General features: G+C 44.1%; 1 protein-coding gene across 1 annotated transcript in view; it reads right to left on the reverse strand.

The window, feature by feature from the left end:
* Nucleotides 1-9,587: 9,587 nt before the first annotated feature.
* LOC138982933 (uncharacterized) overlaps nt 9,588-19,248 on the reverse strand; it is a 29,088-nt gene continuing 19,427 nt past the window's right edge. The window contains exons 9-10 of the mRNA XM_070356329.1: nt 12,779-12,933; nt 9,588-12,159 (exon numbers count right to left, since the gene is read on the reverse strand). Coding sequence (XP_070212430.1) covers nt 11,867-12,159; nt 12,779-12,933 — 448 coding nt within the window. The 3' untranslated portion in view covers nt 9,588-11,866. The remainder of the gene's footprint in view (nt 12,160-12,778; nt 12,934-19,248) is intronic.

Below are 19,248 nucleotides of genomic sequence, written 5' to 3' on the forward strand. Positions count from 1 at the left end.
CTTCACGCATTTGCTGTCAGCCATGAGCGTCCACTTGAAGTCACCAGTGAACTTCTCTGTTGGCACCAGATCCTCTTTGACGATGACCCCATTGCAGCCCGAATCTCTGAGAACAGTCACTTCCTGCTTCTCAACAAATCCCTTCGACACGGGCATGTTCGACACTGACACAGCTGCGCTGGCGACGACAGAGATTGACTTGCCATTGGTGAGTAGAAGCTGGCCATCAGAAATACATTCTTCCACGTCCGATGGTGTAGCCACTTGCTCGGCAGCCCTTGGAAGTATGACGCTGCTCGCACATACTTGTTGGTTCGAGCCACTCGTTTGCCTCTTGTTGTCGTAATATCTCCGTCGATGTTCTTGCGCTTTGTCATTGACATGTCCGTTATTTTTCTTTTGGGGACAGTTGGCGACTCGGTGGCCCTTGGCATTGCAATGGAAACACGTTATGTTCTGCCCTTCATTGGATGATGGTGCGGACTCAGTTTGTCCCTTGGCAGGTTGGTTTCCCTGGTTCCCGCTCTTCTGGAAAGGTTTTGATGACTTTGACGTCCCCAGGGTCCTTCCATGAGCAATGAGATAACGCTCAGCAGCATCAGTAATGTCCTTCAAACCCTGCAGTTTTTGCTCTTCCAAGCGGGTCGCCAGGTCCTTCGGGCAGGCATTAAGGAACTGCTCCTTCACGATCAAGTCCCGCAGACTCTCGTATGACTGCTCTTCACCTGATAACTCCACCCACTTCTGCAGGTATGACGACAGGCGCTCCACAAACTGGCTCGGTGTCTCTCCAGACAATGGCTGGCATTCGCGGAAGCGTTGACGGTAGCCCCTTTCAGTGAAGTTGTAGCAACGCAACAGAGCTTCCTTCAGTACATCAGTCTCTGGCGTCATCGTTTGAGAGTCTAGTGTAGACCTCAAGTGCTGCCCCAGTCAAATGTGCGCTGAGTTGAATCGCCCAGTCGTCGCGCTGCCATCTAGCACTCTCAGCGAACCTCTCGAATCTTGCAAGGTAGCAGTCGATCTGGTCCTTCCCGTCAGCGAATGCTGGAAGTTTCGGTGCCCTGTGTAGCATTTGCTGCTGGTTATCTCTTTGGCGTGGTGCCGCGTGCTCATTTTGAACACGCACCATTTCTGTCTGAAGCTCTAAGCGCTTGGTCTCCATTTCTATCTGGAGCTCTACGCGTTTCAGCTCCATTTTCCTTTCTTCACGCTGTGCTTCTCTTTCTCTTTCTTCACGCTCACGCTGCGCTTGTCGTTCTTCACGCTCACGCTGCGCTTGTCTTTCTTCACGATGCGCTTGTCTTTCTTTTTCTTCTCGCTCACGCTGCGCTTGTCTTTCTTTTTCTTCTCTCGTCACTGTTCACCTTCGTAGACGCAGGCTGCCACCCTCCTCGTCTAACGTGACGGCGCACTCTGCTCACGATACGTACGCGACGTACCTCAGTCGTATTTCGTAGTATTAATGCACTAGCTCCGCGACGAAGTCCGTCTCGTCCAAACGGCAGCTAACCTCTGTAATCCCGATACACTCCGGCGTCGCTCACCGTACCGAGCTGCGGCGATTACCAAACTCTTCACCAGTCACACCGAATCCACGGTTCCGTAGTCTCAATACTGATCCCTCAGGATACACCCGATTGATGGCTACCTCCTGTGACTGTCTTGACACTAGTCCTTGTTACTGGAAAACCCTTGGCGTTAAACGTAGATCCCGGCTTGGCCCCCAATTGTTACACGACACTTGAGATTGCCACAAGTTCTCAAACGTCGTATAGTTGTGTTCTTTTATTCTACGTCGCCCGTCTTCGCAGCAACAGAAAACAACTCGTCAAATTGAGTTCGAGGATTTATTCAGCATTCAATACATACAACTGCACAATGTAGCAGAACTCAAATAGAAGCTTTTTTTTTAACATTCAAATCGCGCTGGCATATATAGTAAATACTCAATCTCGAGAATATTCCAGACCGAACACGATACAACTACATTATACGAGCCGTGCATGGACTAAACTAGCGACATTCTCTCTGACGTACATCAAAAGCGCCGACACACTTAATCCGAACGAACGCCACGAACTCACGACTAAAACAGCATGGTAAACAACTTGTTTTGACAGGACTAGAAAGTTCACCTGCATTCTCGTCCACGCATAAATATTATGTTTACAAAATATAATATCGATACTTTCCCACAAAGTACAAATAAGTCAACTACATGCAACACACAAAACTGAACCAAAGCTCAGCAACGGTAGCGTTTCCTAACACAGAGTTTTCAGTTCGTGACACCGGCATGAAGTGGGCTACTTTAAAGATGCTGCTCCGCTCAGAGCACTATAATTCAAAGCAACGATTTGTCTTTTCGTCACATATAAGAATATTAACCGTCAGAACATGTAACTAACTTATCCCACAGAGACTACACATACCTCTGAGTCTAGCGTTGCGAGCCAAACGAAAGTGTAGGCTATGTGGTTTGTCAGTTCGCATCTCCCGCCAATGTAATCAACACTGCCAGATTTCCCGGCCGTGATCACGTTCTGGGGCTATGTACGGCGGCCCGTATGCCAACCAACATGGACCCAAATAACACTGTTCACAATTTTTACGTCATAAAACACAATGTCTTCACGTAGTAAACGACCCCAAATACAGTAGACAGAATTCTCTCTTTCGTCGAAACAAATCATAGACTTTCAAGCAGGCGTTTGACTGACCAGAGACACAATGTATGTCTCTGGACTGACGTAATCAGTTGGTAGAGCATCGGTAGCTCAGTTGGTAGAGCATTGGACTTGTGATCGGAAGGTCGCAGGTTCGAATCCGGGCCGGGACGGACACGGGTCAACTTTATGTGCAGACCCAGAGACGGAAGCCATGTCCCACCCCCGTGTCACCACAATGGCACGTAAAAGACCTTGGTCATTCTGCCATAAGTGCAGGTGGCTGAATACACCTAAACACGCAGACACCTGGGTAGCACGACTCCGTTGCTGCTAGCTTTCCACTGGGAGGAAGCGACCTGACTTTCCCAGCGATGGGACAATAAAGTAATGAAAATGAAATGAAAACAAGAAGGGCAAAGCCCATACGACTCACATGCTTGACCTTGACCTTTACATGACCTTGACCTTCAGGGTCAAGGTCAAATAACTAAACCTAGCAATGACATCATACACTAAGAACTGCTTTACACATTTTTCCTACCAAAATACATGTGACCTTGACCTTGACCTTGATCCAAGGTCATGCAACACAAAGCTGTTAATTCAAGACATAGGAAGTACAATGGTGCTTATTGGCTCTTTCTACCATGAGATATGGTCACTTTTAGTGGTTCACTACCTTATTTTGGTCACATTTCATAAGGGTCAAAGTGACCTTGACCTTGATCATATGTGACCAAATGTGTCTCATGATGAAAGCATAACATGTGCCCCACATAATTTTTAAGTTTGAAACAGTTATCTTCCATAGTTCAGGGTCAAGGTCACTTCAAAATATGTATACAATCCAACTTTGAAGAACTCCTGTGACCTTGACCTTGAAGCAAGGTAAACCAAACTGGTATCAAAAGATGGGGCTTACTTTGCCCTATATATCATATATAGGTGAGGTATTGAATCTCAAAAACTTCAGAGAAAATGGGAAAAATGTGAAAAATAGCTGTTTTTTAGGCAACATTTATGGCCCCTGCGACCTTGACCTTGAAGCAAGGTCAAGATGCTATGTATGTTTTTTGGGGCCTTGTCATCATACACCATCTTGCCAAATTTGGTACTGATAGACTGAATAGTGTCCAAGAAATATCCAACGTTAAAGTTTTCCGGACGGACGTCCGGACGTCCGGACGGACGGACGGACGACTCGGGTGAGTACATAGACTCACTTTTGCTTCGCATGTGAGTCAAAAATGAAAATGAAAATGAAATGAAAAAAATAATCAGTCAGTTCACGCGGCCGCGGGGCCTGATCAAGGCTTCTGCTGCCCTGCCCGAGCAATGATGAAAACTAATTCGATTTTGTTGTTTCATTTTTCGACTCTTTAAAAGGTCAATGGAACTCGGTATAATTTCAAATACCGATAGATGCAGGAGCGAATCAGTCGATACCGAGGACAATATGCTTTTTTGTGAGGAAAATCGATGTTACTGCCACGGACAATACCCGTACCGGACTATTGAACACTCTGGTATCTGTATCATAATAATTATGCACATTCGGCACACTTAAAGGTATGGTCACCGGCGTCTGGTCGGGTTTGAGCGCCTTCGTAATGAAAGCGCTGTGGTCAAAGGGAAGCAACTCGTGTAAGTAATCGTGTAACTCAGTAGTTAGGAAAATGTTCTTGATTACGCTTACTTCCCTTTCAAAGTACACGTTCTCTGCCTTACTTTCTTGCTTTTCTTAGATTTTTTCCATTAGTACATGTTCTCTGCCTAACTTTTGTGTGTATAATTCTTTCTGATCACGTGTTTTCTTTGTAAATATTTGTTGGTTTCTCATCCAGAGCTCATTCTCGCTCTTTTTAAATAAAACTTTTTTAAATCTTAACATTGGAGGTGTGCATATATCTTGTCTCCTAATTAAAATTTTGCAGCGAAAACTACTTTTGTAAAAACAGTTTGACATTCACTGCAGAGTTCTAAACTCTAGGCATTTCCAGTTCTTCGGATTGCAAATCAATCCACAATCCAGTTTTGCTAAAGCTAAGGTCCCACTATCACGATTATTTTGGCGAACCACGAGTCACTACAATTTTGCCACAACGATATTTGCCCCGAATGATTGCGAAAAATCGGCCGACCAAGAACGAATACGAACCACGACCTCGGTGATTTACTCCACGAATCCCATATTGTTGTAGTTCTCCGTCAAAATTCGTCACAGTGGGACAGACTGTCCAAGACTGAGATCATGGAGAATTGTATACGAATCACAACGGAGAGCGGCGATAGCCAGAACGACGCAGTACGACGCACAAAGAACAAGAAGGAATAACAACGAATACACAACATACAACGAATGTCATCAATTCATTGCGGCACTACGACTGTTTTGAACATTTCAAAACAGTCGTTGCGACTCCATGATCTCTGCGATGCACAACGATTATTTGCCGAACAAGAACAACGACCTCGGTGATTTTCTCCACGAATCCCAAATCTTTGTAGTTTGCCGTCAAATTTCGTTACAGTGGGACCTGGGCTTTATTCAGGCATCCAATCTTTTTTCTTTTTTTTTTAAAGATGTTGATTTCAGTACACGTACCCAACAACTTATTTATCACCACAAAATAGCTTTACACATTCAGATAAATAAATAAAAATTCCACAACCTGCGCTTTTAGAAGGAAACTTTGTCAGGTCTACAATCAAAGTTTTGTGTTGATTTGCAATGAAACTCAGTTTTGTGTCCATCTAATATGTGACCCTCCACCACGGAATGAGTCGCATGTCACCTCGCGCGGTTCTGCGCTAGGCTTAATGTAAGTCCAGGGGGGTGTCTGGTAACAGTGTGAGGGTCACCTTAGTCACAGGCTTATAACTCGAAAAGTTGTTGCTCTTTTCTAAAACAATTTTCACCACTGGATAGAGCATAAAAACCTCTTTAGGAAAATGTAAAAATAAGAAAATCATGCAAAGGTGACATGCGACTCGTTTCGTGGTTTGTTTGTTTGTTTATTTGTTGCTTAGCGTCCAGCCGACTACGCAGAGCCATATCAGGACGAGGAAGGGGGGGATGAAGGGGGCCACTTGTCAAGCGATTCCTGTTTACAAATGCACTAACCCATTACTTGTGTCCCAGCAGGCTTTAGTAAAACTAAATTAATACCTACTGGAAGATTACCAGTTTCCAGTATGTTAAAATAGGCTTAACCTATCTACTGCTGGACTTACATCAGAACACTAACAGATTAAACTATACATGAATCGCGAGACAAGCGGCAAGAGAAGAGATTTTTGGAAAAAATACAGGTGAATGAGCAAGAAGGCAGAAATTAGAAAAGAATTCATGAAGAAAAAGAGAGCATGACAGGAAAGAGGAACCAAAATTCTACCTAACAGCAAACTAGAAAGCTCCTGCGGTTCCAAAAACAGGAGGGGCCTTTAATTTCATAACCGCAGTGCCCCACTGCGGGAGTTTCGTGGTGGAGGGTCACATATGTGAACTGCACCAAACTGTGTGTTGGCATGCTACAAAGTTATGGGCGCACCAGAACATGTACAGACAAATCTGCAACAGCATTCCCAAACAGCTCCGTTTTGTACAAATCGGTATTCTCCTGATACCTTCTTATGTTTCTGAACAATCGTTAAAAAAAATCTCATACTTCTTCACACACACACACAATTTTTTTTAACACTTTGTACCCCACCTATGTTGACCAAGTTTTTTTTTTAGCCGAGACCAGCTGTGCTGCAGCAGGTCACTCAGAATTGTAGTAACTGTGTAGTAAATGTGTATAAACACGCTGGAATGCAGGCGTTAGATGGACGTTACAGGAAGCGACTGAAGCTAACAGTCTGAGCGGATATCCGTACCTGGTCAGATAGAGCCATATGAGTTGGTACGGATATATCCATACCTGGGAGACAATGAGTCAAATATTAGCCAAGAGAATATTATTTGCATTTATTGAAAGACATTGAAATGACACAGATATGCAGATTGACAATAATTATTAAAAATTTTAAAAAATCTCTCATGCCTCTTCAGAAGAGACAAAAATTAACATTACATGTAGCCAAAAGAGAACACTTTTTGCATTCATTAAAAGAACATTGAAATGGCACAAACATGCACATTGACAATAATAACAAGTCGCGTAAGGCGAAAATACAACATTTAGTCAAGCTGTCGTACTCACACAATGAAACTGAACGCACTGCATTTTTTCTCTCACCAAGACCGTATATTCGTAGCATCGTCAGTCCACCGCTCGTGCAAACGCAGTGAAATTGACTAGCCAGAATAGTGCGGTAGTGGTTGCGCTGAGCAGGATAGCACGCTTTTCTGTATCTGTTCTTTTTAACTTTCTGAGCTTGTTTTGAATTTAAATATAAAGCCGGATATACCGGATATGACGTCATCAAAGACATTTATCCAAAAAAAGGAAAAAAACTTCCGGGGATATCATACTCAGCAACTCTCATGTAAAGTTTCATGAAGATCGGTCCAGTAGTTTTCTCTGAATCGTTCTATACACACACACACACACACACACACACACACACACACATATACACCACGACCCTCGTTCGATTCCCCATCTATGTTGAAACATTTAGTCAAAACTTGACTAAATGTAAAAAGCACCACACAAATTACATTATTTATAGATGCTGACAAATGTAAAAGGCTCTTGGATCACATTCTCAAACCAAAACAATTTCAAGAATCATAAAGAAATCTACCTTCCAGAATTTTCTTTACACAAGCATGCACAAAAACAGAAAAAGCATTCACATTAAAAAAAAAAAAAAAAGCAAACCAGCAGCCTCCAAATAACATCACAAAGCATGAGCTTGACTTTTAAAAATTAACAAGGTCACTTTTGTTCTGCAGATGTATTTCTTTTTTCAGCAACAATTATGTGTCATAGTATTTTCGAAAGAAATTTGCACAAGTGATTAGTTAAAACAAGATGTTATTCAACTGTATCATGACAGACTAATAATAAAAAGAAAAAACAATTGGGGCACAAACTTGAGCAAACGCTTATGTTACATGGCCAGAGTGATAACATGCACGAGTGACTAACAAATAATCATGCATATAAATGAATGTAAACTGAACATTTGACAATGATTGGTTTGATGTACACACGCACCTTACACCACTCATTCACACACATGTGAGTTATTCTTCAGAGTCCTTTAAATGATTATAACCAGACCTGGGAACCCCTCTTTTGCACTTGGAGAAATCTCAAACGAACTTGGTATATTTTCAGAAAAATGAGCGTACTCAACACAGCATTTGAACATCCATGATTCAAACATGCTTCACACACGTCCGACGCACCGTTAATTAAGTTTACCAAAACAAATGCTTCTTTCAATGTTTTACTGACAAGTTTTTCAGGAATACTCCGGTAAGGTAATTATGAAAACATGCAACAACAAGAAGAGCAAACGCTCGATCGAGTCACTTTCGCAGTTCTGAATATTATATGAGGCATCAGATGGACAGGAAGAAATTGCTATTCACAACACAATACAGATGTAAATAATTTGATGTAAAGAATAATCCTATAAAGTTTGAATCAAATCCGATGAATAGTTTCAGAGATATGATATTTCAATTTTTTTCCTTCAAGACATACCTGTGACCTTGAAAAAGGTCAAAGGTCACCAAAGCAGATGTCAAAGTGTAGAGGTCACTGGGAGTCACGTTCACATAAAATTTGAGCCCGGTCACTTTTATAGTTTCCGAGAAAAGCCCAACGTTAAGTTGTGTGTTGCCGAACAGAAAAGGCTAGTTATCTCCCTTGTTTTTCTGATAACGTTCGTAAAAGGCTACAGATGTAAATACTTTGATGTAAAGAATAATCCTACAAAGTTTCAATCACATCCGATGAACTTTGTCAAAGATATAAAATGTCTAATTTTTCCTTTGACGCTGACCTGTGACCTTGAAAAAGGTCAAAGGTCAACGAAACCATCGTTAAAGTGTAGAGGTCATTGGAGGTCACGACTAAACAAAATATGAGCCGGATCGCTTTGATAGTTTCCGAGAAAAGTCCAACGTTAAGGTGGTGTCTACGGCTGGCCGGCCGGACGGACGGCCGGCCGGACAGACTAACACTGACCGATTACATAGAGTCACTTTTTCTCAAGTGACTCAAAAAACAGTATATATTTTTGTCTTTTTTTTCTAATTGTTAATTAGTATTCAAATCCATGTCACAACTTTTAGTTTTCATATGTTACGAAGGTGATGTACTATGAAACCCTTGTAATTTACTGAACGTAGACAAACTTCTTCTTCGTTCATGGGCTTCGACTCCCACGTTCACTCATGTTTTTAGCACGAGTGGATTTTTACGTGTATGATCGTTTTTACCCCGCATACGCCGAGTTCGGGGGAGGCATGCTGGGTATTTTCGTGTTTCTATAACCCACCGAACTCTGACATGGATTACAGGATCTTTTCCGTGCGCACTTGGTCTTGTGCTTGCGTGTACACACGAAGGGGGTTAAGTCACTAGCAGGTCTGCACATAAGTTGACCTGGGAGATCAGAAAAATCTCCACTCTTAACCCACCAGGCGGCAGCGACCGGGATTCCAACTCACGACCTCCCGATTAGGAGGCCGACGCCGCTCCGCCCGTCACGTAGACAAACAAAATGTGCAAGTATTCCCTATTCTTTCTCTGCAGGCCAAGGATATACATGTATATAGAACCAGTATGTATCAAAGAAATCAATTTGTATGGTTAAAATGTCTCAGTTATTGAGTTAAGTAAAGAAATATCACCTTTGTAACATGGTTTCCACTGGTACGCAGCTCTGGAAAATGACCCATATTTACACCTCATCTCCCCTCCTCCCCCCCCCCCCCCCCCTTTTGCCATCTTAACCCCTTCACTGCCCACCCTGTGTGTAATACGTGGTCATTTTTGGTTTGTCGTACGCCCATAACCGTATCTCATACGTGGGATTTGTGTCGGCGAAATTTCAAACATTTCTGAAAACTAAATGGGAGGTAACCACTGTCCAAGTACTTGAAGGGGTTCTAAACACAGTTTTTTTCCCATAGACCGTTCGGATAAGTTAGTTCCACGTGGGGAAAACGTTTTTATAAGTTTTTTTCCGATCTATAAGATTCAAAATGGCGGCCGAAAGTCGGACATCAACTCGTAGACCTGTTTTCAAATGATACAGTGTTCTGGAAGCTCTACAAGAAGTGATTATGGATTACCACACAGAAGAATACTGTTATGGGCTGTAATGTGAGTACCTGATGTTTGACACCAGTTTTACGTGCTGCAGTGTGTGTGTAAAAGTTTGGAAACTGTAATTTTTGACAAAAATGGTCATTATATCGATTTTTACTATAACAATCACAAACAAAGTCCAATGGTCATGATATCATATAATAGCCAAGGGTGTAAGCAAACCACATGCCCAAGATCTAAGAGATATCTCAATAAATGATTGAGCAGTGAACAGATTAGTGAACCTACTGAAGAAAGCGAAATTTGCCCTGGCGCACAGCAATACCAAAATGCTGTTATACTGTGGCAGTGAAGGGGTTAAGAAACAAAATCATGGGTGGGAGCTCACATTGAATGCAAAGTGAAGAAACAAACAAAATAACACATCGAATCCACATCACTTCTATTTATATCCCCCCAAAATCAATTTCTGATACAGAAATCTGTACAAAACAGACAGAATTCTCTCCAGTTCCAGTAATCATCGATAGCTTGTGATAATGAACAATCTAGCCATCAGCGGAACACTAGGATTCTACAACACAAAAGTAATGAAAAGTGACCAGGTTGTTTAAGCCAAAACATTTTGTACCTGTAAAATATATCATGTTCGGAAATATCTCTGTTGGGTTTGTATTGGTTATGAAAGAGTGAATTCCCTTGCTTTTAGTGAGACAAATAATTCACACATGCTTCTGTCCACGCGTTTCAGATAGACCCCACGCTAGTGACTGGCCTATAGTATCACAAGGGAAATTGTCCCTTTCACATGTGACATTAAAGGCCAGTCACTCGCGTGTATGAAACACATGGACAGTAGCATGCGTGTGTGGGTCATTTGTCTCATCAAAAGCAAGGGTATATAGAGAATACTACATGGCTTGCTGTGTCGTACCAGATTTACACGAGTTGTTTTTTTAAATATTGAACTGCGAGCGAAAGCGAGCTGTTCACTATTTGAAAAAGCAACGAGTGTAAATCTGGTACGACACAGCAAGCCATGTAGCATTCTGTTTATCCTACATACTGTACTTACGTGTATTTTACTGAAAATGTCTTGCAGACGAGGCAGCTAAATTGAAGACGCTTGTTTTGGAACCTCGATCTCTTCTAAAGCCTCGTGCAATCTATTACGTCAAAGCAAAGAAACGTCACTCTGAAAGTGTGGCGTGACGTGTTAGTTCTAAAGATTCATCGAGGGTAATTAGCGAGCGCAATTTTTGTTTCTATAATGACGTTTGTCTCGGTGACTTTGGCATCATAAGCAGTGGAAAAACAGGTCCCTGCCAGACTTGCTTGACATGACCTCATTTACATGATATACACACGTGTGATTTGAACAATTATTATCTCACAGGTGTCTCTCTCACGTATGTAGGGTATTCACATTTTCACAACCCATACAAACCCGACAGAGTTATTTCCGCAATTCGTCTATTGCAGATTGTATTGAACACCAAATGACAATATGTATTTTTCAGGTCTGTACATTCCACACAGATCTTTGTAACCAGCATCAGAGATTCTGTTACCACAAAATCGCAAGACTAAAAGCCACACAAGCTGAAATGTCCAAAGGTCACCATAATTTCACACACACAATGGCGATACAGATTCTCTTCCCTCAAAAACAGAACGCCGAGAGCAACACAGGTTTAAATCAACTAAAGTCACCGTTATTTCACACACGCACGCACACACACACTGGCGTAACATATTTTGTGCCCACAGCAACACAGGACAAAATGCCACATAGGTTTACAAAGATCACCAGAACTTATCACACGCACACATTTACACACAACACAAACACTGTTCTGCACCCTACTCTTCATGCACTCCCATCGATCCATACATTCTCACACACACACACACACACACACAAACAACACACACACAAACACACTGTTCTGCACCCTACTCGTTCTCCACTGGTCCATACATTTGGCAAAGCTTGTCATAATTGGTATTAGCGATCGTGCGCCACTTGTCTTTCAGGTGCACATTGGTGCGCTGTGTCCGCAGCTCTGAGCGGATCTGTGCCCACCGCCCCACCCCGTGGCGCTGCACAGCCTTGTAGAAGTCGTGCTCCTCACGCTCTGTCCATTTCTTGCGTCCCCCTGGACGTCGGCGTGCATTTCGGGATGACAGGGCCAGACTCCGGCGTTTCTGAAAGTCTGTGGCCTTGAAGGGCACCCTTTTCTGCAAACCTGGGACAAGGAATCTGGAGGTCAGTCCAACTTTATTATGGTCACACATTTTGGAATGAAAAAAACCAAAGAGTGGTTAGTTTAGGGAATGTTTCATCTCTGACAAATATTGTTGATTTTGAAACATTAGGAGTCGATCTGTTCCACATTGTTTTTCTCTGCGCATTTTGGAGACAAAGTATACGAGATAACATCTTTAAGGTTTAAAAAGATAGCTCAGTTTGGTAGCATCAGATGACTGGCGAAATGGCCTAGAGACATAAGACACAGGCCTCCCAAGTGGAAGGTCGTGGGTTCAAATTTCCCCCCCCCCCTCCCCCTCCTTACGCAGCCATACTGTTTGCAGGGGATGCTTGTTGGGTGTTTTTGCATTCCTATAACCCATCAAACTCTGACAGGATCTTTACATTGCGTACTTAGTCTTGTGTACACACAAAGGGGGATAAGGCACTACCAGGCCTGCACATAACTTGATCTTGCAGATCAGCAAAAGCTACACCCTTAAGTTAACTTTTAACCCACCATGCACAGCTGGGATTCGAACCCCGAATCGTTCACCACGAGGCTATTGTACCCATTCTAACTATACAAAAGCTCCAAACTGCCATTCTCTACTTACTCAAGTCTTCCTCTTCATCTGATGAAGCTTCGAATTCAATATCAGAAGCCTCTGCATCCGCATCTAAATCCTGTTGATGGGTTGATGACGTACCAGCAGCCTCATTATCTCTTTTGCTGCGATTCCTGCCATCATCTTTTACTCTTCTTTGTTTTCTTCAGAGAAAAGGAAATAAAGAATGTACAACAGTTTATTACAGGCATGGATCTCTGTTTAGCCATGATGGGATGACACACAAACTCATGTTTTCTGTGTGTGTGTGTGTGCATGTGATGTGTGTGTGCATAATTATGTGTGCATGTATGATCTACTTATGTCCTTATTCCAGCATCAGGGGCGGACGAGGGGGGGGGGGTTCTGGGGTTTCCGGAAACCCCCCCCAGCCAAAAAATAAAAATATTTTTTTGTGTTTTTTTGGGTTGAGTTTCAATTTTTTGGGTATTAATCAGTGACAAAATCTGCTGCCTGAAACTGGTAATGATCATCCTCAGAATGCACCAGATTGCACCATTTTGCATCCTTTTTTTCAAAATTTTCCGGGGGGGGCATGTGTCACAAAGATGTGAGTAGCATATTTGTGAGGTGAAACCACGTCGTGTTTTTAACCTCCCTAAATGTTGTAGAGGCGACGTGTAGCTGACCGGACTGGCGTTATTCACGTGTTTCGTGTGTTTCACGCAAAACTGGCTTTAGCTTGAGATGAGCTGTGTTTGAGACATGTAGCTGGTCAGGGGTAAATAACGTCACAGCGTTTGAGATTTTCAACCGGGAAGGTTGTCGGCGCGTGTCAGACTTGTTCTGGGAACAAGTACTCTTTCAAGAGACTGGTCTCTTAAGGTAAATAATTTACTATGTTGTATATTATTGACGTTGGAATACATAGCTGGAGTGTAAAGGTTAGTGTATACAAAGTGCGTCAAATCTTAGTGTGAAGCGTTGAGAGAATTCTTGATGTAATTGTATCACGGTTTTTCATGGGGAATTTCTTGAACATAATTGCTACGCATTTATGTTATGTTAAGACGGTCATGCTTTGTATGGGGAGTGTTATTCATAGATTAAGTATTAGTTTGGATATTGAATGTTGACGGAATGTGAACGTGGAATGAACGAGAATGTATGAGTGGTACACGAACGTTTGGAAGAAGAGATGGTTTTAGAGAATGTTGTATTAAGACTTGGTTAAATTCTTTAGGAGTTTCCATGAGGGATTTCCATGGCGCGTAAGGGAGGGTCCTTACACGGGAGAAGCGCGGGACGATGGTGGGCGAGCAAGGGACCACATCGGCGCAGATGACTAGACGAGTGGAGTCTTCATCGATACCGGTCGTAGCTGACGACGGTTGTTTCCGCTAAGGGCGGAAGGGTTTCTCGGGGAGAAACATGAAAGGTGTGTGTTGGCATCTTCAGTGAAAGGTGTGTGTTGGCATCTTCAGTGAAAGGTGTGTGTTGGCATCTTCAGTGAAAGGTGTGTGTTGGCATCTGTGTGTGTTGGCATCTGAATTCATTATTCTACGAGGATTCAGCGAGACAAGGAAGTGAACTGGCGACATGCAGTGAGCCGTGATTCGAACTCGTGAGTGTCTGTCGGTACCTTCTTGTGTGCGTTAATCTATATTTGAGAAAGTATTGTTATAATCCAAAATTTTAATAATAAATTTTCATTTAATTAATATACTTACCCAACTCACATATAGCAATTAACTCTAGTTCAGTGCTGGTAACGCTGTACGCGTTCCCCTTGGTAACAAGGGAGACCACCCTAAAAAAGAGTGATCCATCCCATAATATCAGACCGATGTCCGGTCCAACATCCGTATGCGTGCGCATACGCCGCCATTTGCATCATTCGAACGAAGCCCAACTCACTACTTTTTTAGAACCCAATACCACCACAGCGGGGAGGCGGGAGGGTTTAAACGATGTGAGTTGGGTAAGTATATTAATTAAATGAAAATTTATTATTAAAATTTTGGATTAAATTACATATTATTACCCAACTCACATATAGCAGATTGCTACTATAGGTGGCGGGTATATAGAGAAATTATGATATTAGAACCTGCCCTGCGACTACCATAACAGGTAACGCGGAACTGCCGTCCAGAATCAAAACGTCTCTGAGGTGGAAGTTAATAAAAACCTCCTCAGACCGCCAGTAAGCCGACTCCAGTACTTCAGCCAAAAAAAAGGCCCGACCGGAGGACTGCCAAAGAGGAGGCCCATGCCCTTGCCTCAAACGTTCTAGCTATAGAGAAAGGCAAAACTGCCCTAACATGGAGACTCACTTGGTTAAAGTCCCTATCGCAATATCCTTACACCTGGTGTGATAAGTGATATCATAAAAGCTTCTGACTTTCTGACCAATTGCCGAGTCCGTGACAGGTACCTTCTGAGCGTCCTCACAAGACAAATAACCACATCAAGCTCCCCAGGAGCAAGAATCCAGTGTAGCAGTCCATCTAGGTAAGGTTGACTACAAAACGTCATACCTCTACCCGAGTAGATAGACCTTCTTCCCTCCATAATACAGTGTTTAACATCGTTTTCAACCGTTCAAGGTTAAATCACAACGGAGATGAAAGGTAAGTCAAATGCCCTTTGATTCAATGATCTAACAAGAACCGTGAAAGACAGAAAAATCCTCGAAACTCGAGATGTTAAACTGGCTAACCGTGACTCTAAAGGAACCACACTCATGCTTCAAGAATTGAAAGTGCAATTGGAAGCTGGTTGCCCCCATTACCGCTTAAATGTCGAGGTTAAATCACGACCGAGATGAAAGATCAGGAAAGTGACCTTTGATTCACTGATCTAACAAGATCCGTGCGAGTCAGAAAAATCTACCAACCTCGAAAAGTTTAATTGGCTAAACGTGACTCTAAAGGAGCCAAACTCTTGTTTCATGAATTGAAAATGCAAATCGAAGCTGGATTTCCCCATTTTCCGCTCAAATGCCAGAAAATTTCAAAGAAAAACCCACAAGTCATAGATCAGTCTTTCTTAAAAGAGCTGTCTTTATTCAAAATAGCCAGAAAGCACGCTTACTCCCACTTCTCACAGAAGCTACTAGAGTAAGCTTGGCCGTTTTCCGTGAAAAATCGCCAGGCTAGCCTTGAAAACAGGGTAAAGCCAAGCTGCACCAAGCCGTAACAACGTGCCGAAAACTCATAAAGTCTTAAATAAGACATGGGAGACAAAACGGAAACCCAAAAAGAAAGGTGGATAGCCACCTGCAAAAAAACAGAAAGAAGAGGAGTTCTTTCCGTAAGAAAAAAGCACTTAGAACCACGCCAGTCTAAGTGGCAAGTGAACAAAACCAAAAACCCTATAGAGACTCTGAACCAAATCCAGAGTCGAGGCGGAAGCCCCTGAGCATCTCAAGGATACTCCTACAGTAGACATCCGTGTAAAACGAATGTGAGAAAGCAAAGATGCCTTCTTGCCAGCCTTAAGAGGTCTGGGAACCAAGATTGCAAAGACCCGTCTGTGAGACCAAAAGGTCGCCGAACAGATCTAAGAAAGAGCCCTGTGAAAGCGAGGGTATCGAGCCAAAGCTAAAATAGACAACAGCCAGCCTGAAGCTTTTCGTTTAGAAACAAAAAACCGCCAAGGCCTGCCTAACGCTTTCCCTTTTACCGTGAGCTTTTCTAAGTAGGAAAAACCCCACGTGCATAGAAGCGGACTCAAAGAGAGAACTTTCAAACGAGAAAGAGATTAAAGTCTCGCCAAAAGAACAAAACTTTAAAGGCAGAGGCTTACTCTTAGGTAAAAGACGGCAAAGCAACATCCTTTGTATCTGCGTCCTGTAGGACCACAAAGATAGCCAATCAGAACGTAACCGCCCAGGCGAGAGAAAAAAGCAAGTTCAAAAGAGCCCATCATAAAGAAAAGATGCGACTATCTATCCGAACTAGGAGATCTTGAACTCACAGACAGTATCTCCTTGCTATCAAACTCCAGATGGATGTTTGCCAAACCCGAGGGCGGTTCCGTAGAACGCAAAAAGAGACCTAAGTTCTTAAGCCTGGAGTTAACCGAATCCTACAGAAAGCGCTCTGTGAGTGACACGCTACTTGAGCGTACGACACAAGCTAAAGCACCCTCGCCGCAGGTATAAAGTTGAGTGTTGTCCACCAAGGAAGTGGTGACAAAGAAGACTCGCTTGTGAAAACATCCACAAGCACAAAAGGACCCAGACAGAGGCTCTAAGGGCTTGATACCCAAAGATTCTCCTCAGAAAGCTCAAAACCACTACGAACTGCCGCGAACAGCGACACAAGTGAAGTAAGAGCCTCCCCATTTCCTCCTCCTGTTCAAAAGCATCATAACGATCATCGAAATGATGAGAACCAGTCACCCATCCCGATAAGGCGAAAATTTTCAAACACCGGAACTTCATGACCAGGTCTCCATCCACCTGTCCCATGCCAGCTAGAAGACTGGAAGAGGAAGTGGATACAGCCTGTATAACAGCAAAGGACCCGCAATAACGGAACCGGAAGCCAAAAGCTGAAAAGTGCCGACCACCAACACCACAGTGTTAACGGTAGAAGGCCGCTATCCCATCCTGTAACCGGAAGACGCAGCCGCAAAAGCGGAAGCGAAACCGGCCGTGGATTAGTAAACATGCGAACCAACCGGTTGCATAGAAGCACACCGGACGATTCCATTCAACCTCGAACCATTTCAGCTGCGAGCGCCACCGCCCTTGCTAACTTGAAACGGAACCTGAATTCAGTGCTAATCGTTAATGCGGAAGCACCTTCATCTGAACAGCCGTCAAGCACAACCGTGCAATCCGGAAGCTGCCTTCCTGTTTGACTTAAATTATCCAACAAGGAACCAGCCTTACTGCTCACTTCCTGCCCCCCGGGAGGAAGCGGAAGTCAAAACTACAAGACATATGCCATCTTCAGGGCAATGAACGACAATTCCCGGTCGCGGAAGTGAACTTACTGTTCCTCCGAACTCCGGAAGCCGTCGAACAAAGATAGGGGCGGATGAAGTGAAAAAATCTTCAGCCACCCCTTCCTGACAAGTCCTAAATGCCGTCTTCCACTGCCCACGTCACTGCACTGGACAACTTGAACGGCAAGTTAAGCTGAGTGTCATCCACCACCGTGGACACCTCTCCAAACATCACCTTCCTACTCGGTGACAAAGTCAGGAAGGTGACCCCCAGAGAGACTCGCATGGCCAATCCAAGAATCACCCAGCCCAACAACTTCCTGCCCCCAGGGCGGAAGCTTACGTTGCCCAGCCCGAAAATGCGTGCTACATTCCCCGGGCGAACGTACACCACTTTCACCGGAGAACCCTGCTACACGCGGCCATTTGCCAACTCCAGGGCAATGGACAACGATCTCCGGAAGCTGAAGAGAACATCCTGTTCCTCCGAACTTCCAGAAGTCGGAACCGGAAAGAGGTGGAGTCAGTTACGCCCTGCTCTCAACCACCCCTTCCGGTCAGAACTTAAATGCCGTTTTCCGCCGACCACGTCACTGCGCTGGACAACTTGAACGGCAAGATAAGCTGGGTGTCGTCCATCCCATGGACGCACCCTCGTTAACCTTCCTGCTCGCCATCGTAGTCAGGTAGGTGACCCCAGCATGACACCCATGGTCAGCCCCAGAGTCACCAAAAACTTAAATGCCATTTTCGTTAGCCCACGTCACTGCGCTGGACAACTAGAACGGCAAGCAAGCTGGGTGTCGCCCACCGCCATGGACGCACCCTGGTTAGCCTTCCTGCTCGCCATCGTAGTCAGGTAGGCCACCGAGGCCTATTCAGTCACACCGTCCTGCTGGAAACCAGACGCAGGAGGTTGACCTACAGACGGACACCCGCGGTCCGTCTCTCAAGGCATCCCCGTCATCCGCCCTACCCTCCGACTCGAGCTCAAACTCAGAGCCAGGAGGCAGAACTTCAGACAATTTATCGTCGGCAGAACCGACCACTTCCTGCCCCCTGGGCGGAAGAGGACTAAAACGGTCCCCGATATTCTCGTCAAGAGACCTACGGATACGTTCGTCCTTTCGCTGCTCATAAGAACTATCACGGCATCCAACGCACGAGAGAGCCCCCTGAGCTCGCACACCGCTTTCGCTAGAGAACCTAGCTACACGCGGTGTAAACATACCTTGAACTGGTGTCGACACAATCAGCAGAGACACCAAGAGGGTACCCCATCCTGAGAAGCATGGACATCCGCCCTAGTCACGGTCGCCGAGGGCTTAGCGGAAGTCGAAGCGGGAGCCGCAGGAGACTGCCGGATCTTGGCTAAAGAAAAAACATCAGAAACACCCGCCGGAAGAGAACACAACTCCTCCCGAGTGGAAGATAAATCCGACGCTAACGTCGAAACCTGAGCGCTCAGCGTCAACAATAAAGATACAACATCAGCTGGTGCTAACCCAGGGCAACCAGGTGAAACAGAAGCAGTAGATGCTACACCAGAAAAACTACTC

Source organism: Littorina saxatilis, linkage group LG12, assembly GCF_037325665.1.
Source record: "Littorina saxatilis isolate snail1 linkage group LG12, US_GU_Lsax_2.0, whole genome shotgun sequence".
Lineage (NCBI taxonomy): Eukaryota > Metazoa > Mollusca > Gastropoda > Littorinimorpha > Littorinidae > Littorina > Littorina saxatilis.